Raw genomic sequence first — 26,060 nt, 5'->3', positions numbered from 1 at the left:
AGTCGCTGCCGTCCCGCAGCTGGGATCACTGTGCGTGGGCCGCGCCTGCCAGGCCCCCCGGCCTGAAAGTCGCGCCTCCAGAGCCACGAGTTAGGGACGGCGACGGCGTGACCCGTTGCGAAAGCCCCGCGCGTCTCCTGGGCTTTTAAGGGATATCGTAGAAGTGGCCATGGCCCCGAGGAGACGTCTCGTGTGTTTTGTCCCGCGCGGGCGCCCGTCTGGCTTTAGCGTCCGTGGAGCCGCAGCCCCGAGGCTGTGAGGAAGTTCCTCTTTGCACCTTGCCCGAAACGCCGCTTCCCGACTGTGTGGAGAGCCGGTGGCGAAGGGCTACGCGGGCATCCCGGCTTCGTGAGGACGCGGCTTTGTAACCACATCTGTCTTTGGTGGCGAGACTTAGCACTCGTGACACTCTCTGAAAGGTGAATACTAGGGCTTTTTTACAAAGAAGTCGTCAGTCGCTCTTACTTGAAGCTTTTTTTTTTTTTTTATAGCGGTAAAGTCTGATCCCCCCCCCTTCCCCGTGAAAGACGTATCTTGTTGAGTCATGACAAGGTGATCTAACTTTGGATGTGCTTATAGGCCCATGGGACGTGCATGTGCACAGGGATTTGGCAAAGGACCTAGGTTAGTGCTTGTGATGATCACTTCAGATTTTCATAATACTGGTTTATTTAGGAGTGGTTTCTTTGTTTTATTTATGCATTCATCTGTTTTATTTGGTAGATGAAAATGAAGTTGAAAGGCCGGAAGAAGAAAATGCCAGGTTAGTGGACTTTCCTGTCAATGCCTACACAGCTAGGGTGGTACAGAGTTCTATCAGCAAACTCTTGAGATTATTTCATTATGATCTTTGGGTTGATTACAGCATTTTGACGTAGAATATTTTGGAGTACATTCACTCCTTTAAGGTTTGTTTCTGTTTCAGGACCTAATCTTTTACCAATTCTATTTATTTGCTAGTAGCTTACAGGACAAAGAGTTTGACTGCTTTTCCCTCTTAAGTAACTTTTAGTCTTAAGTGAATTCAGTGGTGGAGTATCTGATAGCCATTAAACTACTGAGAAACTTTTTTTATTTTTTTTTTAGTTGGACTCTCACTCTGTCGCTCAGGCTGAAGTGCAGTAGCATGCTCACACCACCACAGCCTCAACCTGTTGGGTTCAGGCGATCCTTCTGCCTCAGCCTTCCAAGTAGCTGGGACTACAGGTGTGTACCACCACACCCAGCTAATTTTTTGATTTATTGTAGAGATGAGGTCTTGCCATGTTGCCCAGGTTGGTCTCAAACCCTAGGCTCAGGCAATCCTCTTTGCCTTTGCCTCCCAAAGTGCTGGGATTATAGGCATGAGCCACCACTCCTGGCTGAGAAACATATTTTAACTTAATTTTTAATATTTTAAGTAAATAAGGAACCCTGAAAATAACTGCTTTTACAACTTACTATATTTTTTGATGGTGTGATGGTACTTTGGTTATAATTGCAGTGCTTTTATATTTATTTAAATTCAAAGAGGAGTTAATTTGTTATAAGGTGATTTCTCTTGTTAAATTATTAGACAAATATAAGTATATATACGTATTCAGGTAAAAGCTAGATACAAAGAGTCAGAAGTTTACTCTAAATTTTAAAACAACTCTTGCAAAGAAATACATGGATATACTGACATGACCCTGACTGGATTCCTTGTCCTATAATGGGGTGGGGGGTGGGGGTGTAATTTTAAAAAGCTTTTAGAAAATATTTGGGCTTAAAAAGTGGAGGAAATGCCACTTCACACTCAGGAGACTGTAATCAAAAAGATAAAGCGGGTTGGTGAGGATATGGAGAAATTGGAATCCTCATGCACTGCTGGTGGGATTGTATGGTGGTGCAGCTGCTTTGGAGGCCAATTCGGCAGTTTTTTCAAAGGGTTAAACATGGAGATACTATATGATCCCTGCCTTAGCGCAGTGGAGACATTCGTCCATACACAAATGTGTACATGAGTATTCACAGCAGCATTATTCATAATAGTCAAAACATGGAAAAACCCGTGTTCATCAAGTGATGAATGGGTAGATAAAATGTATTGTATCCTTGCAGTGGAATACTATTTGGCAGTGAAAATAAATGAAGTACTAATACATGTTACAATGGGATGAACCTTGAAGACATGCTAAGTGAAAGAGCCAGTCCATAGAGACAGAAAGATTAGTGGTTGCTGGGACTGGGAGGCATGGAGTTGGTGACCACTTCTGTGTACAAGGCTTCTTTGGGGGGTGATGCAGATATTCTGAAATTAGGTAGCTGTGGTGGATGCACTTTGTAAAGAGCATACCAAAGCCCATTTTGTTGTACCATTTGGATGGATGGTGTTGTATGTGAGTTGTAACTCAATAAAGGTCTTAGAACAAGAAATGGCTAGAGGGAAGACGTGAGAAATGAAAGTAGAAAAAGCTTGGGAAGAACTGGAGTTGTGGTTTAGCTTCTGCACCCAAATGTATGTCCTGTATTCTTTTCACTCATTGATGTGTCGTCTGGAATTTTATCATTTATTATTGAAATTTATGTATTCAACTCAGTTCCTAAGTCCAGTCTCAGTTAACCACAAAGTTGAGATTAGTGTTTATGAAAGTGATTGGATATTTTTTTATACTCATTTCTTCAGTTGGTCAAGAAATTGACTATAGGGTTTAGCTTCACAATCAAATACACATTTAAAAAAATAAGATCATCTTTATCCCGTTACTTTTTATTATTTTGGTTGCAATTCTCAAACTTTACTTTCTGGTTCAGCTTTCTTGAATTCCTCAGAACACGAAATTTGTTGGAAGGGGAAGCCTTCTCCTGCCTTCCCTGAGTGTCATCGTCAGCATTTCTTACATTCCTTTTTAAAACTTCATTTGGAGAGCAATTGAGTTTAGTTTACCCCATGGGGAAAAAAGTCTACCTTTAAAATTTTACTTTTCCAGAAAAAGCTTATATTTTTATCATGTGTCTAAGAGTTTATTGGTGACAGAAAATTAAAACTTCTGAAAGAGTAGGCCTGCTGGTACAGGAGCTCTGCCAACCTGCTGACTCCTGGCGATGTGGCTCATGGCATGACCCGGCCTCGGTGCCTGCTGTGAGGGTTTCCCTCGGCTTCTTGATGACTGTTTCATTGCTGCAGCCTCTGTTCTTGGTCATTGCATTATGCTGTCTCCAATTTTGTTATGTTTTATCTACCCAAGTTTTGGCTAAACATAGGATGCTCTTTTGTGACATAGAAAGCAAGTGGAACTGTTTCTGGCTAACTGGCAGTTTATTTAAGCAGAAAATGTACTGAAGAATTCTAACTGCATATGTTTTCTTGAATCAAGAAGTAAAACAATGAAAATTTTGCAGTGAAGTTTCCAGTTTTTATCTCTCATTTTGCTTTAATTGGTGATTGTGTTAGAAAATGCCATTGTAGAGATTAAAATAATTTACATAGAAACTGCCAGACAGAAAGTGAAGTTTGAAACAGATTACAGAAATTTAATGAAGAGCACTAAACTATGTCAGCATCTGGACATTTTTCTTCGAAATGCTACCAAATAATTCTGAGACTTGAGCCAAATCAGTTAGTTAGTTGCTTTGTATTTCAATTTTCCTTTTTTTTTTGAGTCAGAGTCTCACTTTGTAGCCCAGGCTGGAGTGCAGTGGCACGCTCATGGCTATCGCAGCCTCCACCTGCTGGGCTCAGGCAATCCTTCCACCTCAGCCTTCCGAGTAGCAGGAACTACAGATGCATGCTACCATGCCTGGCTTATTTTTTGATTTATTGTAGCAAGTTGACCAGGCTGTTCTCGAACCCCTGCGCTCAGGCAGTCCTCTCGCCTCGACCTCCCAAAGTACTGGGATTACAGACTTGAGCCACTGTACCCTGCTTCAGTTTTCTTATCTGTAAAATGAGGTGAGAGTTAATTCCCAGTGTTGACATTACAATTACTAGAAATGTAAAAAACCAGTGTCGCTGTAGGATTATGAGTGTTTTTTGTTGGTAAATGCCGTAGACATGCTTGAGTCTCATGGGAATGTAGGTTTTTTATTGGTATATATCAGTTATGTTGTGAAAGGACAAGTTCCAATGTTCACCAACCTTAAAGTAAGTTGTTTTAAAGTTCATCAAAAGTAACTGCTTATTAGTACCAAATCAGAGTCTTGCATGAAGATAAATTTTTTTTGTTGTTCATTCGTTTTGTTGTTTTTTTTTTTGAGTTGGAGTTTCAGTCCGTCGCCCAGACTGGAGTACAGTGGCCGCTCCTGGCCACCGCAGCCTCGACCCATTGGGCTCTGGCAATCCTTCCACCTCAGCCTTCCAAGTAGCCGGAATTTCAGGCGTGTGCTACCACGCCCGGCTGATTTTTGATTTATTGTAGAGATGAGGTCTCACCAAGTTGCCCGGGTGGGTCTCGAACTCGCAGGCTCAGGCAGTCCACTCACCTCAGCCTCCCAAAAGCGCGGAATTACAGGCTGAGCCACTGAGCCCGGCTGAAGATAAATTTTTTAAAATCTTGAAATTTTATTTTTATACAACAAAGGATAAAAAGAAATATCCAGTAAGATTGATGAAACAGTAACAGGAAGAAGAATATATTAATGAAATACAAAAATAGTCCATGTGATCATATCACAAATTTCAGTTCTTTGAACCCCAGGGAAAGGAGGAAATTGTGTGTGTTACATAGTTCTTGGCATTTACAGTGGCACCTGGCACGCAGTGGATGGTCAATAAAGATTAAGGATAAGTAAAATGATTCAGGGTGTTGTATATTTTTAAAAGTGTAACAGACTTGAATCATATACTACTATCACATTGGAAATGCCTCCACAATTGGTTAATAATTTGCCTTCTACTGAAAATATTGAATATTTGTTTTAATGCAAGACACTAGGAATAACAAGGTGTAAGAGAGTCAAATTTTACCATACTTGCCCTTACCATCCAGTGGAGACAGTAATTTTAGGAAACTTTACCAGATGTAGCTTAAAAATAATGCTAGTGTAATATGTCTGTACTTCTGAAAATTAGTAGCTAACACGTATGCTTACTTTGTTGTTTGTAGTGCTAACCCTCCTTCTGGAATTGAAGATGAAGCTGCTGAAAATGGTGTCCCAAAACCGGTAACATAAGGCTATGTAATCCAGTTACTTCCCTGTTTAAAATCTTTACCAATAACTTCACAGTTCACTTAGAAAGACTTTCAGTAGCCTGGGTTATCTGGCCCCCTCTGATATCTCCTGCTTCATCTGGTGCTATCAAAAGCATTTTGATGTAGAAGTTAAATTAGCAAAGGAGAAGAAATGATAGAAAGATTTTAGAAGGGATAGAACATTTGCAGAAACTTGAGGGTTATTGCTTTCAGGGAACTGAATGGTCAATGGATCATTTTAATAGATTATAGAATGCCAGGTTTTCAAAGCAAATATTGAGTCCTATAACCTTAATTTGAAAATGTTACGGTTTTTTAGCAGTGGTTTTTAATATACAGTAATCCCCTACATGTGAACGAGTTCTGTTTCGAAAGAGCATTCATAAGTTCAATTTGTAAGTCCAACAAAATTAGCCTAGTTGTTCAATTGGTTGTCCATAGTTGGTTATGTAGTACTGTGCTGTAATAGGTTTATAATACTTTTCATACAAATATTGAAGGAAAAAACAAAATATGAAACATTTAAAAAATACAGTAGTACAGTATACGATTGGACATACAAACACATCCACATCTTTGAAAAGTCACTTGAAGGTTCATATGTAGGGGACTTACTGTATATGACAGTCTCTGATCCCATGTCTGTTAAATTGATATTTTAGGAGGTGAATGCATCATTAGTCCTATTAATATTTGTACATTTTAATCTTATTGAAAGAAGAAAACAATTATTCTGCAACTTTGAAATTGTATAAGAAAAAGTAGTTGGCTTGTGTGATCTGCTTATTGACTCTGATGTGATTTAGAGAAAAATAGCCTCTTGGGTCAAAATAAAACCTTCATAAATGGTCGTACTTTTACTCAGAGGTATACAAGATATTCCCTCAACTGTTTGCATGTAGGACCTCTTTTAGGTATGCACAAATAATAATAATTTAGCTGCTCCCTAACTACTTGACACTTTTAAACCATGACACTGTGAATCTTACAGTTGTTTTCCTACTTTTTTTTTTTTTTTGAGTTGGAGTTTCACTCTTGTCGCCCAGACTGGAGTGCAGTGGCCGCTCCCAGCCACCACAGCCTCTACCCGCTGGGCTCTGGCGATCCTTCCACCTCAGCCTTCCGAGTAGCCGGAATTACAGGCCCGCGCTACCATGCCCGGCTAATTTTTTTTTTAATTTTATTTTTTTATTGTGGAGATGAGGTCTCGCCTGCCCAGGCGGGTCTCGAACCCACGGGCTCAGGCAATCCACTCACCTCAGCCTCCCAAAGGCGCGGGATTACAGGCTGAGCCACCGAGCCCAGCAGTTGTTTTCCTATTAACTCATATTCTTTTTTGCCAAGAAGTTCTCAGTACTTATTTTGTATAATTGTATCTTGTAGATGGCTTTGCTCATTGCCTTAGATCCTCTTTGCAAGAGGGGCAATTATAAACAATAAAAAGACATTGTTTACCAAAAGAAGATGAGGTTTTATTTCTACAATCAGAGTCTTAGCCTTTTTATTATATACAACATCGAAGTTCTGAGTTGAAAAACATGGCGGCCTTATGAGTTTGTAACTTTTTCTCTAAAACTGTATCTCAGATAATGCAGGATAGTTACTCTTTTTAGTTAATAGTAGACAAAATGGGTTATTGAATGTATTTTATAATTGTTTATGTTGGTGTAGAAAGTGACTGAGACTGAAGATGATAGTGATAGTGACAGTGATGATGATGAAGATGATGTTCATGTCACTATAGGGGACATTAAAACCGGAGCACCACAGTATGGGTAAGTTACTTTTAAGTAAGTAACAATCACGTGAAAGCTAGGAAGCAAAGCTGGTGTAACCGTATCAGAAGTGTTTGTGGTTGATTCCATTGTTATCATATAATGATGAGAAAGAATTGCAAAACTTTTACAAAACATGAAGATATTTGCTTGCTAAAATGAAGTTACCTAATTATGTAAAGGCTTATGGAAGCAGCATTTTTTGATTCCTGAATTTAAAGTTTTTATAAAAGAATTGAATGATAGAAGTCCCTTGGTTCGAATTAGAAAACTTTAAATTATAATTTGCATCTGCATTTATTATTCTTCCACTTTATTACCTACCTAAACCTTAGTTTAGGTTCTTAATTTTTTTGTTCAATAAAAATTATATCAAAAGTCTTTGTTTTGCTCTTACTAGTTTATTTTTCAAGTTGTAGGTTATCCTGTAGGCTTTTTAGGTCATTTGTCTCAAATTTTGTATTTTATAAACTGAACCAAGTGAATAGACTGTCATTTTATCATTGACCACATAGAGAATCTTATAGAAAGTTTGGAAGGGATTGCATTAAAGTACAGGTTGTGATTTTGTTACAATAGTAGAATAAGAGTCAATGACTTTTGTTTTTCAAATTGTATTATGTGATTAAGCTTGTACATTAGAAACATAAAATAGTGTCATTAATTTCATTATAGTTCATTAAGAAGCCTTTTCTGGAATCAGCCAATATATACATAAATACTCTTAAATATTTTATTAGTAGAACTGTTTTTTTTTCTGTCATTTATTTCAGAAAACTTAAAGGTAATTCAGAAATTTTCTTAGGCAGTTTTATATTATAATAGTGATTACTCACAAATTTTAAAATCTCAGCAACTCTTGAGAAAGCAGGGTAGAGAAGAGACTTGGATGCTCACGTTGGGGTGGGTGTTCCAATAGTGCTTCTCCCTGGGAAGGCAGGTCTTCATATTGGGTTCACACTGTAGTACTAGCAGCAGGTAGAGCGGAGACTCGGGTACTCACGTGGGGTGGATGTTCCAAATGTGCTTCTCCTTCTCTGGGAAGGCAAGTCTTCATGATGGATTTACACAGCAGTGCTTGGAGTTCTTCCTTCTTGTAGACCTTTACCACTGATTATGAAAAGGAACACTTCCATATAAAACTATAATCACTGCATATTTATTAGATACTGTTATGTCAGATTATTTACATTTGCATGTTATGGGACAAATAGTTATTTTGGATTTTAATGGGACCATTTTTTGGGTAGGAATTGCCCGCAAATGTTAAACATACCTAGACTTTTGTAGTACTTTACTGAACTTTATTTTTTACAGCAGTTATTAATTTTATGCATTGTAGTTATGCTTATACATGTTTATCACCTTTAAGCTCTAAACTCCTTTTTACATTTTTTTTAATAGAGATGATATCTCACTGTTGCCCAGGGTAGTCTCAATCTCCTGGACTGAAGCAATCCTCTTGCCTCAGCCTTTCAAAGTGCTGGGATTATAGGCGTGAGCCACTGTGTCTGGCCTAAACTTCTTAGAATAAGAAACTATGTTTTATGAATTTTCCTATTTCTCATTACATATATTAAGGGTTCGACAATTTTTTTTTTTTTTTAGTTGGATTCTCTGTCGCCCAGGCTAGAGTGCAGTGGCATATTCATGGCCACACCAGTATCAACTTGCTAGGCTCTGGCGAGCCTTCTGCCTCAGCCTTCCAAGTAGCTGTAACTATAGCGCGCGCTACCACACCCAGCTAATTATTTATTGTAGAGATGAGGTCTTGCCAAGTTGCCAGAGCTGGTTTCGAACCTACGGGCTCAGGCAATCCACTCGCCTCAGCCTCCCAAAGTGTTGGGATTACAGACTGAGCCACCGAACCTGGCCAACCTCCATATTTCAACGTACATTCCTTGAAAACAGAAGGAAAGCCATTGAGAAGATAAAATTTAGCTGGGCATGGTGACTCACGCCTGTAATTCCAGCAATTTGAGAGGCAGAGGTGAGAAAATTTGTTGAGTCCAGAGACTTGAGACCATCCTGGCCAACATGGCAAAACCTCATCTCTAAAATAAATCCATAAAAATTAGCTGGGCGTGGTGGCAGAAACTTGTAGTTCCAGCTACTTGGAAGACTGAAGCGGAAGGATCACCTGAGTCTAGCAGGCTGAGGCTGCAGTGGTCGTGAGCATGCCACTGCACTCCATCCTGGGTGACAGAGTGAGACTCCCACTCAAAAAAGAAAAGAAAATTTGATAAATGTTTACTTTTGCACAGAATTTTCAGAAACAAGTTTAAAGAGCAAAATGTATTCAAGGAGCAAGGTTTATTGTAAGTTAGAAAGTACAAAATAGGATTTCAGGGGAACGTGCTTTGATATGAGTTCATAGCATAAGGCATGAGGAAAAGCCAATCCTAAAGTAGGAATAGTTTGTCTTTTTTTTGAGTCAGAATCTCACTTCTGTTGCCCAGGCTGGAGTGCAGGGGAACGCTTATGGCCACCACAGCCTCAACCTGCTGGGCTCAGATGATCCTTCCGCCTCAGTCTTCCAAGTAGCTGGAACTGCAGGCGTGTGTTACTATGCTCGGCTTATTTTTTGATTTATTTTAGAGACGAGGTCTCACCAAGTTGCCTGGGCTGGTCTCAAACCCCTGAGCTCAGGCAATCCTCTTGCCTCGGCCTCCCAAAGTGCTGGGATTGCAGACTTGAACCACTGCAACTGGCCATAATTTGTCTTTTACAGGGAAGTAGTTTCTTAGCTACCTCTGAGATTCATTTATTCCATAAACACTTTATAAAGACCTATTTTGTCTGGCACTGGGTGTTAAGTAGTAAGATAGTGTGCCTTTACCCAACTACCAGTGGTTGAATTCATTTTTTGTTACATTTTTTCATCTTACCATGATACAAAAGAATTGTTTAAATTTCACCTTGAGGTTTCCCAACTATGTAGGTGATTCCATGGTAAAATTCCATGGAAGCAGCAGTTTTCGAATGTATTAATTGATGATGAAAATACACAAAAATTACAAAAATAGCTTTTATTTTCCAGAAGTAGTGAGAACGATGGATGTGAGTCAATATTTTCATTGCAGCATATGTATTAGAATAGACTCTTCTATGTTTTGAGAGGAGAGTTACTAAAATCCTGCAGGTGCTGAAGATCCTGGAGCTAACATTTGAATTTGCTTGAATAACTCTTGAGTTGGAGGACTGGTGATTTTTAGGCAGAGGTGTGATAGAGGCATGTCTAGAAGGATAAGGTAGCTGAAGAGAATAGTTCAGATCACCGATGGAAGAAATCACAGTGTTTTTGTTGTGCCTTTGTGAAGCCTTTAAAGGTTTTGTTTTGTGTTTGTTTTATTTATTTATTTTGAGTTGGAGTCTTACTCTGTCACCCAGACTGGAGTGTAGTGGCCGCTCCCGGTCACCACAGCCTCAACTTGCTGGGCTCCGGCGATCCTTCCGCCTCAGCCTTCCAAGTAGCTGGAACTACAGGTGCGCGCTACCATGCCCGGCTGATTTTTTTTGATTTATCATAGAGATGGGGTCTCACCAAGTTGCCCAGGCGGATCTCGAACCCGCGGGTTCGGGCAGTCCACTCACCTCAGCCTCCCAAAGGCGTGGGATTACAGGCTGAACCACTGAGCCCGGCTTTGTGTTTGTTTTAAACAGGATTTATTGAGAGAACAGGAAAGTTCCCACACTGGGAGGGGACCCGAGAGGGTTGCCCATCTTTAATGGTTTTTAAGTGGATCAGTTTATTTGAAAAGATAACTTCAGTGGCAGTAGTTGGGAAGGATTAGATAGAGAGAAATTAGCTCATAGACCTGAAGTAGTCATCCAGTTGAGATGATAACCTAAACTCAGCCAGCAGCAGCAGTAGAGGGATGGATAGACAAGAGTATATTTGAATAAGACATAGAAGTTGAGCTGGGCACTGTGTTGCACACCTGGAGTCTCAGCTACTCAGGATCACTTGAGCCCAGCAGTTCAAGATCAGCCTGGGCAACGTAGTGAGACCCCCTTTTTTTAAAAGAGAAGAAAGAGGGAGAAAACCCTGTCTCTAAGGCTGAGGTGGAAGGATCACCAGAGCCCAGCAGGCCTACGCTGGTGTGGCCATGAGTATGCCACTGCATTCCCCTGGGCGACAGAGTTAGACTCCAACTCAAAAAAAATTAAATAAAGAATATAACATGGTTAATGGATTGGTTGTAGATGGAAAGGCAATTAACAGCTAATTGAGTATATGGGAGGAGGAGCAGGTTAAAATAAATTTATTTGATGTTTTTATTTTGAAATTTCAGTAGAAAATGGCAGTATGTATTATCTATTATTTAGAGTGACCTAAGATATCCTTAGCGTCTATTGGACAGTAATACAGATTTGCTTAAGTGCAGTTTACCATTCAGTGAAGCTTCTCTGTACAGAGTGAATATAAAGACTCAGTGGCTTAAAAAAGAAAAGTGATGTTTTAAGGCAGAATGGGGCATGGAAAGTAGTTGAGTGGGAGGCAAAGAAGCTCGTCATTGCTGATCCTTTGGGAGAAATGTTATATTTCCTAGCAGTTTGGTAAGGGGACACCTCAGAGACAATCCTTGACTTCTGTACATTTGACTTGGAAACTAGAACTCTTGTACATCATATATAGATACTCCTGAGTCACTTTGCTGTGCTAAACTTGGATTATTAAAATGCAACCATCATGAAGGCAGCAGCCATCTTTGTCCAGCTCCTCATTCTTAGCCTGGAACCATATCCTTAGCCTAGAACCACATGCGACTATGCGACGTGTTTTTGGTGCTCAGCATTCATTAAATTAATTACTCAGTCTTTAGGGTAAGTAAACATTTCACATTGGTGATGCTAGTACTACCTGACAGTAATAATTTAATTTGGGATCGTTGATACTTTTTGTATTTCTAGTAGTGGGCCTATAATCATTTTAATATCTGATTGTATTTACATTTTTTTAAAGTAGAAAACAAAAATGACAGTACTGACATAACTGAGCCTAAGTCCCATAAATTTAGAAACTTGGAGATAAAAAATGGAAGGCATTGTTATTATTAGGCAGACAAAAAGCAGTGAATCTTCAGAAGTTTAGTTGGCTGAACTCTGAGAGAAAAGAACCAAATAGATTCCATGAATATGCGTGAGAAGTGTGAAGTTGGAAGCGTCATCTGCAGCTCAGTCTTAGTCACGTCTTTCTATCCCGTGGGATTGGGTCCTTCTCCGCCCCTTTCTCTGTTCTCTCCTAACCTACCCAGTAATATGTAAGTCTACTTTACTTAGTATATTTGATTTCCTTACTTATGTACAAGTGTGTATTATACAGAAAAGTAGAGAACTGTCTGTAACCCCATATTACAGAAAATTTTTACAAGGCTCATGGGCTCTATGTGACATGGTCAAGATTATACAACCGATAGTTGACAAAACGTGTTTGAACAGGGGTTGGTCCAACTTCAGATTTTTTTTTTTAATTACTGTGTATTCTACTACACATTAAAAGGTAAATAAACTTCAGTGTTTTTTGATGCAGCTACAACCCAGAGCAAGACATGGGACGTTACTAGCTTCCTGGAAGTTTCCCTCTTTTCCTCTTAGTCATTAGCCACTGACACTAACAAGCAGTGTTCTGCTTTTGCAGAGTAATTTCATAAATGAATTAATGTTGTGGACCAAGTATTCCATGGCTGTTTGAAAGCAAATTTAGCAAAAATATCACAGGAAGGACAGAAAGGGCACTGGAATTGGCAGGAAGGTGGAGCAATTTCATGTGTGGGGATTTTTGAATGTTTAATAACAAGGAGGTGAGAACATGAAGACAGGGGACAGAAACTAGCCTTCCCTTCCCAGCCTGTGAAGTTTGTTTTCAGCAGGATTTTTTTTAGGGGGAGTAGGATCCAGATCTCATTCTGTTGCCCAGGCTGGAGTGCAGTGGTGCAATCCTGGCTCACTGTAGCATCACCTTCCTGGGCTCAAGTGATCCTCAGCTTTCCATTTAGCTGGGACTAAAGCTGCACACCACCACACCTGGCTAATATTTTAAAAAATTTTTGTAGGGACCACACTAATGTCGAACTCTTGGCTACAAGTGATTTTCCCAATTTTGCCTCTCAAAGTGCCAGGATTATAGGCATGAGCCACTGTGCCTGACCTACTGTGGGATATTAAGTTAGTGGCAAGGAGGTTTTTGACATGGAAATGAGTCAGATTTTTAAAGAAAATAGTTTTTGTCTTTTATTGAGCAAGTGACAGACTTAAAATGAGTTTAAAATGTTTTTTTAAACAGTGTGAGTCACTGTTAATTTGTTTACTTACTGTGTGGGTGTGTAATTTATTTGTACACATTGACTAAATTACTGTCTTATTTACTTTAAGTTTCTCAGGATAATTTTTATTATTTTGTTTTTAGGAGTTATGGGACAGCACCGGTAAATCTTAACATCAAGACAGGAGGAAGAGTTTATGGAACTACAGGTAACATTTTTATTTGTGGTTGTATCACTAGAAAGATAAGGGGCACATACCTTGAATAAGTCATCATAGCTCTTTTAAGAGCAGTTTGTTGTTGTTGTTGTTGTTGTTGTTGTTGTTTAGTTGGAGTCTCACTCTGTCGCCCAGGCTGGAGGGCAGTGGCATGCTCCCGGCCACCGCAGCCTCGACCTGCTGGGCTCTGGCGATCCTTCTGCCTCAGCCTTCCAAGTAACTGGAACTACAGGCGCACGCTACCACACCCGGCTAATTTTTTTATTTATTGTAGCGATGAAGTCTCACCAAATTGCCCAGGCAGGTCTCGAACCCACGGGCTCAGGCAATCCACTCACCTCAGCCTCCCAAAGGCACGGGATTACAGGCTGAGCCACCTAGTCTGGCTTAAGAGCAGTTATTGACCATACGTCACAGAGAGTGGCAAATTTTTTCTGTAGAGGGTCAGATAGCATATACTTTGGGTACTACTGGCCTCGTAGTCCTTTTTTTGTTTTTGCATGTTTGTTTTTCTACCCTTTAGAGAAGTAGAAATCTTTTTCACTCACAAGGTGTATAACAGCAATCATGTAAAATGGGAAGTTAGCAAGTTCCCTGTGTTATAGGAATCCCTTGCCTTTGGATAAGAAGTACCAGCTCCTTCTATCCAGTTTATCTTATCGTTCCACCATAACATTTGACTCCACTTTTATTTATGACAAACATTGATGCTTTGCTTGGAACCTTTGCCGGGTTTGTGCCAAGGATAGTGAAAAGGTATTTCTGTTTTCTGTTTGTCTGTGTTCTCTCACAGATTCTTGCTAATGTAGCTCCTTCATCCTTTTGTGATTTTATGTAAACTAGGAACAAAGGTCAAAGGAGTCGACCTTGATGCACCTGGAAGCATTAACGGAGTTCCACTCCTAGAGGTAGATTTGGATTCTTTTGAAGATAAGCCATGGCGTAAACCAGGTAAGATTATTGTGGATTATATTAATTTCAAGATTTTTGGTGTGATGTCATCAGAAAAGTACTTTTGAGTACCAGTTTTGAATTTAATTGTTCAGTGTCATTTTTATTGTCAGGCAAACGAGTAATAATGACTTGAATTATTAAATCTTATCGGTGGCCTACCGTTACCTAAATGTAGACTTACATATTGTTTATTTTAATGCCATTTCTAAAGGAAATAATTTGATAAAAATTTTATAGTCTTTTTGCTATCCTCAAGGGAGGGGTGATGAGACTGAAAGAACTCTATATTTATATTTTGTAGTTTATCATATTTTTTGACACTGCATAAAATAGAGCTGAAGTATTTGCACATTAAAGGTGTGTTTTCCTTTTAGGTGCTGATCTTTCTGATTACTTTAATTATGGGTTTAATGAAGATACCTGGAAAGCGTACTGTGAGAAACAGAAGAGAATACGGATGGGGCTTGAAGTGATCCCCGTTACTGCCACTACAAATAAGATTACGGTAATGCGTAACTATTCCAGAGTACCCTGCCTTTTCTACCGGCCCACTTTTATTCCCCAAATAAGTCCCTTTTCCCTATAAAGGTGTTTAAATGCTATGTGATAGTATAACAAGTTCCATTGTCTTTACCTTGTTATTTGTTTCTTCCCTTCCTTCCCTTTCAGAGTTTTTTTTATATTAATGATTATCTGATGTTCTTAGTTTCAAGTCACAGACTAGCCACAGCTGGTTTGTCTTTATTTGGCCTATTAATTAAAAGTTATGTGGTATCTTAATGGGGAATATGTTATTTAACTTAGGCCGAAGACTGTACTATGGAAGTTACACCAGGTGCAGAGATCCAAGATGGCAGATTCAATCTTTTTAAGGTGAATTTTAGTAAATTATCCTTGGTTGCTCTCATTTTTTGTTCTTGAGTCTGCTCCCATACCACTACTCAAGGGACAAGATTAAAGTGGAAATAGCTACCTTTTTTCCAAACCTTCAGCTTCCTGGTGACTTACAAATTTGCTGATTGTTGTTTTATCTCTACCTTGCAAGCATGTGAATTTATAGCCTATTATACTAACAAATGCCGAGTAAAACTGTTCTTTGCTATATGTTGCGATTTCATTTTGAGTCGTAGTCATGTTTGTTTGTAGGGTAGAAAAGTTAATGGCAACAAATTAAGCTCTTTGTAGGTCATGCTCTAATCTTTATTAACTGATTTGGAGGCTGACTTTCTTTATTTTCTTTAAAAAATTGGTAAGGGAGGTGTCCTACTGTTTTATCTTTATGAAACTGAAATTGGTGGTGTTATATCTTTGGTAGTTCAAGATATCTTCAGTAATCTTAGGCGTTCTCTGAGTGTCTAAGAACTAAACAGAATGGGATGAAGCCATTGATTTTTAAAATTACTACTTGGCCGGGTATGGTGGCTCACGCCTTGAATCCCAGTACTTTGGGAGGCTGAAGCAGGAGGATACTTGAGACCAGGAGCTTGAGATCAGTCTGGGCAACATAACAAGACCTTGTCTCTACAAAAAATATAAAAAAATTATCTGGGTGTGGTGGCGCATACCTGGGGTCCTAGCTATTGGGAGGCTGAGGTGGGAGGATCCCCTGAGCCCAGAAGGTCAAGGCTGCATTGAGCTGTGTTCATGCCACTACACTCCAGCTTGGATGACAGAGTGAGACTCTGACTAAATAAATAAATAAATAAATAAATAAAATAAAATTAATACTTGGCCTATGAGAGATTTAGAGATTAGTATTCCTACCTGGGTATCGTCTGATCTCTGGCTTCTCCATTCCATGGTTTGGTGACTGCCCCAGTGCAAGAATAGCATTGCATCCTCGCACTTCTCATCTTGAAGCCTGATGTGCACTCTTCTTTCTTTACCTTAATACTTGATTCTTGTGTGAGGGACGTCAGGGTGGGGCTGTGTGTTCAGGGACCTTGGGGGCTAGATGTGGAACCCTGTGTTTGCACCCTGCCCTCAGGAACCCTTCCTTGGGCAGTGCACCTGCTGTATTCATAGATGTAGCCTCTGCTGGACACAGTTATATGTAGAGAATTTATTTTTAATTTACATCCTACTACGGGTAAGTGTTTGGTTTTCGTTCTGTTACTGATGTTTTGGAAGTGTGTGATGAAGTCTGTTTTAAATGCTCATCAGAGTCTTTGTGGACATATTGTCTACTTAGGCATTGAATGTATTGACAATGGGAAGAAAAGCTGTCGTACTGCTCAAGTAGTTCATCAGCTGTGGTGCTTTTTCTTCTAGCAGAAATGAGAGGTGCCATTTTTAAACTTAGTTTCTGAGCATTTTTTCACAGTAGTCTCTCTTTGAAGGTAGCCGTTGTGAATGTGTATTTGATATCCATACTGTCTTCGGAAAACTTCTGAAGTTTCTTTTGGTTATATGAGAGGAAGTCATGGACTGTTCATTATTATTTATTTGATTCTGAAGGAATAAGGACTTGAATCTGTTGGATGCCTTGTAATGGGTTTCTTCATGTATATTGTGGTCTGTCGGACATGGTGGCAGTAAGGCCGTGATGAGAAAGACTTAAACCTTAGACTAGTCCATGGGCATGTATATGGGAAGCTGTGTGAAAGTTCTTGGGCAGTAGGGCAAAGTGTGGATCTGGTTTTCAGAAAAGGACCTGGCAGTAGGGTGGACTGTGCAGTGAAAGGTAAATGACACCCAAAGGGAGTTGGGCCGTGCTCCAGGGAGGATGGGGCCTGGGTGATGGCAGCGATGGGCAGAGGGATGGGCTTCAGAGTTATATGTGAGCTCTTTTCATGTCTGCTGCAAATCAAATGAGAGACAGCCCATACCTTTAAGACGTGTTCAACTTGTTATATGGATTTTCAACCACAGGCAAAAGACAAGATAAATCCTAGATGCTTATTACACTCCTTCAACCATTACTGATACTGACATTCTCGAGGTAATAGCCTTTATATTTTTCAGAATGATAAAGGTTTTGTAAGCAAAATATCACATGAAATTTAATGGGTATAAAAAGAAGGTCACTCAGTTGGGTACAAAACAATTATGTACTTACATAGTTGGGGTTGCGAGGCAGGAGCGAAGTGACTAGTGGGAATGGGAAACATGCATGTGTAAGAAGCAGTTGACCACAACCTCTCCTTAAAGTATTTTCTGTCCACACATGCAGACGTGCATAGACTTTTTTTCCCTCTGTGTCTGTGTGAGCTCTGTCACCAGTGTTCTGAACTTTCACAGTTCTGTGTTTTGGTCTGCTTCCATCCATTGTACCAAGCCCTCAAGTGTCCCTCTCAGTCTAGAAGCTCATACCTTTCACTTCCGGGACATTCTTACATTATTCATTTACTTTCTTCTTTCTTTTCTCTTCTAGATAGATATTGGACCTTTTTAACTAGTCCTCTAATTAAACTTTATTAATCTTTTTTTTTTTTTTTTAGAGACAAGGTCTCATTCTGTTGTTCAGACTGGAGTGAGGTAGTAGCATGATCATAATTTACTTACTGTAACCTCGAACTCCTGAGCTTGCGTGATCTCCCTACCTCAGTCTCTCAAGTAGCTGGTTTTTTTATGGTTTTTCATGGTTTTATTTGTTCATGGTTTTATTATTTGTAGAGATGGGATCTTGCTGGGTTGCCAGGCTGGTCTTGAACTCGTAGTCTCATGATCCTCCTGCCTCTGCCTCCCCAAGTGCTGGGATTATAGGTTGAGCCGAGGGGTCTGACCTTTTAAAAATCTTTTCTCTTATTTTCTATCTCTTTGTCTTCCATTCTCTGGGAGATTGCTTCAGCTTTACAAGTCTTCTACTTAGTTTTTCATTTTTACTGTGAAAGTCTTAATTTCCAAGTAAGCAAGCTTTTCTTTGTTGTGTAATTGTTGCATTATGTTTTTGTTCATGCATGCGATGCTGTGGAATCCTTCTCCTTCCTTGTGTTTTCGAGGGTGGTTTGTTGGTTTCTGTTAGATTTTCTTTGCCTGCCTAGTCTGTTTTCTTCAAGTTGATTGCTTCTGTTTGTTATTTTGGCCTTCTGGCTTTGACTTTCCCAAAATGTTTGCTGATTGTTGACTGTGCACGCACGTGAGCGTGGGCTGCTGCGAAGTCGACTAGAAGCCGTGCGTGTGGCTGGAGCTTGGTGACACTGGTGCCTCAGTAGGGCTAAGCATTTCCACATTTCCCAATGGCAGTGTCTTTGGGTTGTTTGGCTTTTTTTATCTTCTTCATTTTGTGGTTTTCTAATTTTTTTTAGGGAAGACATAGTCCAGGGTCCCGTCAGGGGGTATATACCAGCTGATTTGAGTGTCCAGGAGCTGGCATTCATTCCTGAACCTCGTGGCATCCTGCCATTGATAATCGATGTGTCTTTGCTTTCTATTGCTGACTTAGGATTCGACTTTCTTTGATCTTCTCAGTCATAGTTCATCTACTTCCAAAGTCCTAAATTGATGCTTTCTTAATGTTTTTTTTCTTGTGGGCTAAAACAAAACTGTGACAATTTGTTCATGGTTTTCTATTTTTCCTTTTCTGACCCTAACATGGGGTAAATGTTTTTCTTAAGTTATTAAAAAAAATTTTCCTATTTTTTCCTTTTTTTTTTTTCTTCCCACCCCAATTTTTAAAAATAAATATATGAGGGGAGATCAAAACCTAGAATTATCTTTTGAAGGGTGAGCCCCTTGTAGTACACTCAGAATTTGTTCCTCTGGATCAAACCGTTAACTGAAGTTTTTATCTAGAAGTTTTGAGAAAGTTTCCTCACGATTTGTGGCAGACAGAGGACTGGTTCTTCCACCATTACTGTGCACCTACCTGCCCACACCACACTGAGTGTTCAGCAGTTTTTGATAAAAAATGTCATGTCCCGTTCCCTACCTTCCCTATTCACCCAATCTTGTCTTGACAATTTTTTTTGTTTCCCTGGATAAAAAAAGATCTCAAAGGGAAACATTATGCTGATGTGAAAGAGGCAAAACAAGAAACTGCAGAAGCACAAAAAGGCATCAAAATTGACAAGTTAAAAAATGTTTTGAACAGTAGGAAAAGCATCTTGATAGGTGTATTGCATCAAACAGAGAGGAATTTGAAGGTGACTGTAGTTTAAACTTGTAAGAATAAATACACAGGCCGCGCGCAGTGGCTCACGTCTATAATCCCAGCTCTTTGGGAGGACTAAGTGAGAGGATTGCTTGAACTTATGGGTTCGAGACCAGCCTGGGCAAGTTGGCAAGACTTCATCTCTACAATAAATTAAGAAAAATGAGCCGAGCATGGTGGTGCATGCCTGTAGTTCCAGCTACTTGGAAGGCTGAGGTGGAAGGATCACCTGAACCCAGCAGGTCAAGAGGCTGTGGTGATGGTGAGCTTGCCACTGCACTTCAGCCTGGGTTACAGAGTGAAACTTCGATTCAAAAATAAAATAATAAAACATAAATTTTTATAAATAAATTCTGGGATTTTTTGGTCCTTCCTTGTATAATCTGTTACTTGGATATATCAAAATTTACTTAAAAGATTCTTTGTTTAGATATTGTTGTTAAATTCTTGTGAATGGTGCTATGATGGGAGGCAGAAGGAAATTTTTAAAAAATAGCTTCAAATACAGTGGTAGCATGATTTGGGTGAATAATTGGCTCCTCAAGTTTGCAGACTTTAGCTAAGTTCAGATTTGTAAGATCTGACGTGAATTTGTTTTTAGAAAGTCAGACACAGTTTCTTATAGGCATTTAAAAAAATATTAGGTCATGTGAAATAATACTCTCATTCTGTTCTGGTTAGACTCATTTTAAGAGTGTGTAACCCTGAGTGTAACATCTGAAGACAAACAAGTGGCTGATGATGATGCATGTTGACTAGGAAGGCTGCTGGAATGGTGAAGATTTTCAGAGTCGTTTAGTATCATGAGTGTGTTGTGAAGAAACCAAGGAGCAAGGGAAAGCCAGGAGACGCAAGCCATTTGACAAGTGTAAAGTCGGCCCTGTGCTCCTGATGTCTTCTCTAGTCTTTCCCTATGTAGACACGCTTTTGTCTGTGCCTCTACCCTCTTTCACTGCCTCTCCCACTTCTCTCCCCTACCCCTTCCTACTTCCCTTCCCAGTTTTTTTTTTTTAAAGCAGGATTTATTGAGAGAACAGAAAAGCTCCCACAGTGGGAGGAGACCCTAAAGGATTGACCCCCTTCCCAGATTTTAATTGAACAGTTGACTATGTCGGGGAGTGTATTAGGCTTGGGTGGGGAGCGGAGGTCAGTATGATAGATATGTTGTAGTCTTGAAGTTCATCTGTTTTCTTTTTTTCTGTTTTTTTGAGATGGGATCTCACTATGTTGCCCTGGGCTCAAGCAATCCTTCACCTCAGCCTCCCAAAGTGCAGGGATTCCAGGCATGAGCCACTGTGCCTGGCCTAGGTTTATCTGTCTTAATGGGAGAAGACAGGTATTAATTAAATAACCTTGTTATTAATTAATTACAAAATTATGTAGTTACAAACGATATGTTCTACGGAGTTTGAAGAAGGGACATTCAGGCTGAGTCCCAAAGTCAGTCAAATATTTATTGAGTACTTATTGCATGCCAGGTTTTCAGGGCACTTGGGATACTGATTTATATTGGACATGGCTCCTGTCTTCAAAGATCCTAGGCTACAGTGAAAGTGGACAATAATCATACAGTAAAATAAATAAGATAATTTTGGGTGATGACCAGTGAGCAATTCTGTGAAGAAAGTAAAATATGATAACATGATAGAGACCAGTAATGGCCAAGGAAAACCACTCCAAGGAGATATTGGAATGATGTATACATGATTAGAAGGAGAAAGCCATGAGACTGTGGGGAGAAAATGTTCCAACAGAACATCTTGTATAGAAGCCTTAAGAAAAGTGAAGCTTGCATGCTGAAAAGAATAATAACAAAGGTCACTGTCACTGGGCATAGGAGAGAGAGCTCGGGAAGGATAGAAGAGAAAGGGCTGGGAGTCACTGCAGGCTGACCCGAGAAGTTGACCATACTCTGGCTGTCTTGGGAGCAATAGAGGAGTTCAGAACAGGCACATGAGTTGTCTTACATGTTAACAAGACTGCTTTGGCTGTGCACAGAGGATGGGTTTTAGAGCAAAAGTAGAGAGGCAGGTTAATTAACAAAACAGCCAAGATGTGATGGTAGGGGTGACTTGGGCTGCAGAAGAGGCCCTAATGATGTTGTGAGGGCCAAGTCGACGTGCTGGGCATTGATATGTATTCGATAATTCCCAGGTTGTTTTGCTTTCCTTGAGCAACTTGGTAGATGATGGTGCCATTTATTTATATGGGAAAGATTGGAGAGGATCAGATTGGGGGAAATTAGTGGTTTTGCTTTGCTTTGTTGTGAGGTGCCTCAGATGTGTCAGAAGTTGGGTGTAAAATGACTGGTAGTTGGGGAGTAGCTGGACTAGTACAACATCTCCATGCAGTGTATTGCATTTCTTTTTCTATTCCCATCTCATCTTTATCCCACAGGTTTTTTTTCCGTAACATTTATTGTATTGCTCTGATTGTGTGTTTGTATTTTCCTAAGGTCTGGGATTCTGTTGTGTTTCTCTCTGTAGTCTCAGCTTCTGGTATGTAGTAGATACTTAATAAATGGTGAATGAGTCATGCTTAATTCCTGTCGCCACATCCTGCCGGTGCTGTCTGTCACTTGTTTGTCAGATTCATTTCTTCCTGTCCTCACAGCTTTAGTGCCAACTTTCATCTCTCCCTCGTTCATTTTAAGTTGATTTTCTTTTTAAGCATCAGAACTCACTTTCAAATAAACTCAGTGTAAAACCCTAATTATGTGAAGGTATCGGGACTGGGTTGGACATTGTTAGTAAGAGATCTGACTATATGGCTTAAGTACAGGGGGTTCTTTTTCTCAAGTACCAATCAGCTGGGAGGCAGGTAGTTTCTGGAATGGAGTCAGGTGTCTGCGAGTCTCTTGGCCATGGCCTCGGGGGACCAGAGTGAGACTGAATTGAGACGGGGCGGGTGGTGGGATTTAAGTAGGGCACAGAATGTGGTGGTGAATGTTCTTTAAGTGTAGGGAAAGTTGAGCTTCGTTTAAATTTAATAATTTGGTGATAACTTAAGATGGAACGGTGAGTATAAAAGCAAACGAGCACAAAGAAGACATTTCATCGACTAGAGGAACACCCTGGGCCACGCTCACAGGATCTGATCAGAGCAGAGGGCTGGGCAGATCTTGGAGAAAGGATGGAGTAGGTAGGTACCTGGTCTGAACATGGTCTGAGGAGGGAGAAGAGGTGTCAAGGAGACAGACGGTTGCCTCCAGGCATCGTATCTGCTGAATTGACCGGACAGTGGCACTGCTGAAGGTGATGGGAAGATGGGGCAGTGGTGTGGGCTTGCAGTAGCAGGGCATCCCACTGTGGTGTGGCAATTTGCTGTCTGAATGGAAAAGGGTTAGAGTGACTGACGGGGTCCCTGCTTGTTTTCTTAGCTGAGGAGAGTGAATAGAGAAGGGGAAATTCTTTGTGGCCTTACATCAAACCCTGAAATATGAAGTTGTAGCTGAGTGTTGAGGGCTTATTTGTGGGGATCTGAGGGAAAATTATGAAAGTGCAAAGTGTGACAGTTTGTTGAGTGATTAAGTGGCGTGAATGTGAGCTTTTTAAGAGTTGGGACATTCTGATCCCATCATAATTTTGGTGCCTCTCACCTAATGCTTTTCTAAAATAGGTTAATTTTAATACTTATTCAGCAGTGAAGCATTCCTTGTACTTAATGTCACATCAAATGTGATAAACTTATTTTAACATCCAAAGTGCACTGTGTTCTATTAAATTAAATGAGCTAATCACCTTTTTTTTTTAAGGTACAGCAGGGCAGAACTGGAAATTCAGAGAAAGAAGCAGCACTTCCATCGACAAAAGCCGAGTTTACTTCTCCACCTTCTCTGTTTAAAACTGGACTCCCACCAAGCCGGTGAGTTAGACGGTTGTCACTCCCTTATTGTAAGGCATTGGTGTCTACACTGTGCTTGTGCTGTTTTAAGTATGGAAGCTCTGAATGGTCTGCCAAAACACTGGAACATTCTCCTTTGGTTTAATAGGCAGGCAGGAAAGGAAGCAGGTGTCTGGTTGAGTGTGAAGAGGCGCCAGCCTTGCCTCCATGGTGACAGTGGCCTTGCTGTGCTCTGTGCTTATATTTCTTGCCTGAAGACTCGCTGAACTTCCTGAGTCTAGATCTTTCAGCCTACAGGTGTCTTACTGGTGTCAGGAAAAGAGGCTGTAGAGATTTCAGGGAGGAAAATCTTTCAAATCCAAAACATTTTTTTCTCTTTGGATTCATGTGATGATACCTAATCTTGTGTTCTACAAGGTACCAGATATAAAAAGCTGAGGATGGAGGGGCGCTGAGCATCTGAGAGGGGGCTACATCTGGAGCAGTCTTGGTGCCGTGTGCACAAACTCAGTGAAAGGCAATTCAACTGCCAAACGGGAGCTGTGGGGAAGGTGAAGTCAGCCCGGGGCTTGTTTCCAAAATGAGAGAAATGACAGCATTTTTCTGTGCTGATAGGACCGAATCAATAGAGTAAAACCTTGGTGCCACAGGAGAGGCCCCGAATTACAGGGCCCGCACCCACGTCTTGCACTCTGGTTCTAGTTGCCTGAGGACACTATGACAAGATGAGAGAGACAGACCACACTCACTTAACTTAGCACTGGGTGTTGTTACATTTGTTCTGTTCGGAGTTGTTGTTTTTTTATCTCTACTGTGCTTAGTTTGTAAGTGATGTCGAATCCTGGGAATGGAAGCACAGACAAAACAATATCTGGAGTTCAGTGTTAGCTACAGTTCGGGTATCTGTGGGGGCCCTGGAATATATTTCCAGCTTTTCTAAGGCTGATAACCATGGGTCTCAAATGAGGCCAGTCTGCTTGTTCCTGTGTGCTGTCCTCACGCTTGTCAGGGGTGTGAGTGTCCTAAAGAGGAACTAGAGCCGAGTTTGACAGGGTGGAGGTGATGCCAGGCAAATACTGAAAAGGGTTGGAGGGGCCAGGACTGTGGGCATCCACTCGAGGGAGTGACTGTGACAGTAGACCACGGTCTGAGATGTGGGAGGACATAGACAGGTTGAGAGAGTAGAAAGGAGGCAGAGAAAGGGTGAAAAAATTCGCAGGTCTGTCACTCCTAAAAAAAAGAATACGCACAGCCTGGAGGAGTTGCTTCGGTGTCAGTACTGTACTTCTGTGTGGGAAGAATATACCCATTGTATATTACGGAAGTTGGTTTCTAGGCTCACCTTCTTTGATCCAAAGTATACTTTCCAGTCATTGTGAAATATTTCCCTAAAAGAAGTTTTTTTCTGTTTTACTTTTCATATTTGTGGAGATTGGATAGACATCTTTGAAAGTAAAATTGTATTGATTTTAGGGAGAAGACAGTAATGTTATTTATTAAGACGTAACAGAGGCTGCAGATCCTTAAGGCTGATGAGCGGTACTGCGCACCTGGGCATGTGTTTTCATTGTTTAAAATAGACCGCCTTCCTGATATTTAGGTAGATGTTATGTTTGCACAGAACCTAAAACAGTTTTTTGAACTTTATCAATAAAAGTTCTGGATTTCCACATTTGTGTACTACTGCTCAGCAACTTGACCTAGTTAAATAAAACGTTGTATTCATTATATCAGAATGTTCTGCTTAACTTTTAAAAGTTTTCCTTGTTAGGTTTTTGGTTTTTTTTTAAGTTGGAGTCTCACTCTGTCGCCCAGGCTGGAGTGCAGTGGCATGCTCATGGCCACTCCAGCGTCGATCTGCTGGGTTCTGGCGATCCTTCTGTCCCAGCCTTCCAAGTAGCTGGAACTACAGGTGCATGCTACCACACCTGGCTAATTTTTTTAAAAAATTTATTTATTGTAGAGATGAGGTCTTGCCAAGTTGTCTGGGCTAGTCTCGAACCCGTGGGCTCAGGCAATTCACTCGCCTTGACCTCCCAAAGTGCTGGGATTACAGGCTGAGCCACCGAACCTGGCTCTTCCTATTAGCTTTTTGAGAAGTGCTATATACAGAAGAGTGACCTGTTGTGAGTGTGCAGCTTGATTGAATTTTATAGACTGGACACCTGTGTCACCAGCACGTGGATGGATAAAGAGAACACTGCCATGGCCCCTGAAAGCCCATTCTATATCTCTCTTGTTGTTTTCATTTTTAAGTATTTTATTTTGACTAAAACTTAAACTTACAAAGTACAAACAACTTTCATGCATTGTTCACTTCAGTTCACCAGTTAATAACATTTTGTCATATTTACTTTATAACTTCTCAGAAACATTTTTCTACTGTGCCATTTGAATGTTAGTTGTAGGAATCATACCCATCACCCCCAGATCCTTGAGCATGCATTTCCTACAAACAAGGATGTTCTGTCACATGATCACAGGGCACAGTTATCAAGGCCAGAAACTCCATAGTGAATCAGTGCTTTCACCTAACTGCAGGTCATGCATTCTGCCAATTATCACAGTGATATTTTCTGATGGTAGTTCTTTTCTAATTTAGGATTCAACCCAGGATCAGTCACTAAAAGTAACTGTTTTATCTCTTCTCAAATCTGGAGTATTACTTGACATAGCATTTTAGAAGCGTGAAGCTAGTTTGTTCTGTGGGCTGTTCCTGCCTAGGTTTGTGTGATATCTTTCCTTGACTCAATTCAGGGT

The 26,060-nt window shown here is 40.4% G+C and overlaps 1 protein-coding gene across 7 annotated transcripts in view; it reads left to right on the top strand.

Moving 5' to 3' along the window:
• Positions 1-26,060, top strand: part of FIP1L1 (factor interacting with PAPOLA and CPSF1) — a 73,712-nt gene that overhangs the window by 413 nt on the left and 47,239 nt on the right. For 3 of the 7 annotated variants that reach the window (XM_021707784.1, XM_021707783.1, XM_021707782.1), the window contains exons 2-9: positions 580-624; positions 724-763; positions 5,067-5,124; positions 6,825-6,928; positions 13,338-13,402; positions 14,255-14,362; positions 14,740-14,870; positions 23,212-23,321. In XM_021707784.1, the coding sequence (XP_021563459.1) occupies positions 580-624; positions 724-763; positions 5,067-5,124; positions 6,825-6,928; positions 13,338-13,402; positions 14,255-14,362; positions 14,740-14,870; positions 23,212-23,321 (661 nt within the window). Of the gene's footprint in view, positions 1-579; positions 625-723; positions 764-5,066; positions 5,125-6,824; positions 6,929-13,337; positions 13,403-14,254; positions 14,363-14,739; positions 14,871-15,169; positions 15,239-23,211; positions 23,322-26,060 lie in introns of all 7 variants that reach the window. The other 4 variants (XM_008048557.1, XM_008048556.1, XM_021707780.1 and 1 more) reach the window with 3 other exon arrangements.

Source organism: Carlito syrichta, unplaced genomic scaffold (genome assembly GCF_000164805.1).
Source record: "Carlito syrichta isolate Samal-C Ts95f unplaced genomic scaffold, Tarsius_syrichta-2.0.1 Scaffold124632, whole genome shotgun sequence".
In the NCBI taxonomy this organism is placed as follows: domain Eukaryota; kingdom Metazoa; phylum Chordata; class Mammalia; order Primates; family Tarsiidae; genus Carlito; species Carlito syrichta.
Note: the sequence above shows the minus strand (reverse complement) of the source record. Positions and strands in the feature narration are given on the sequence as shown.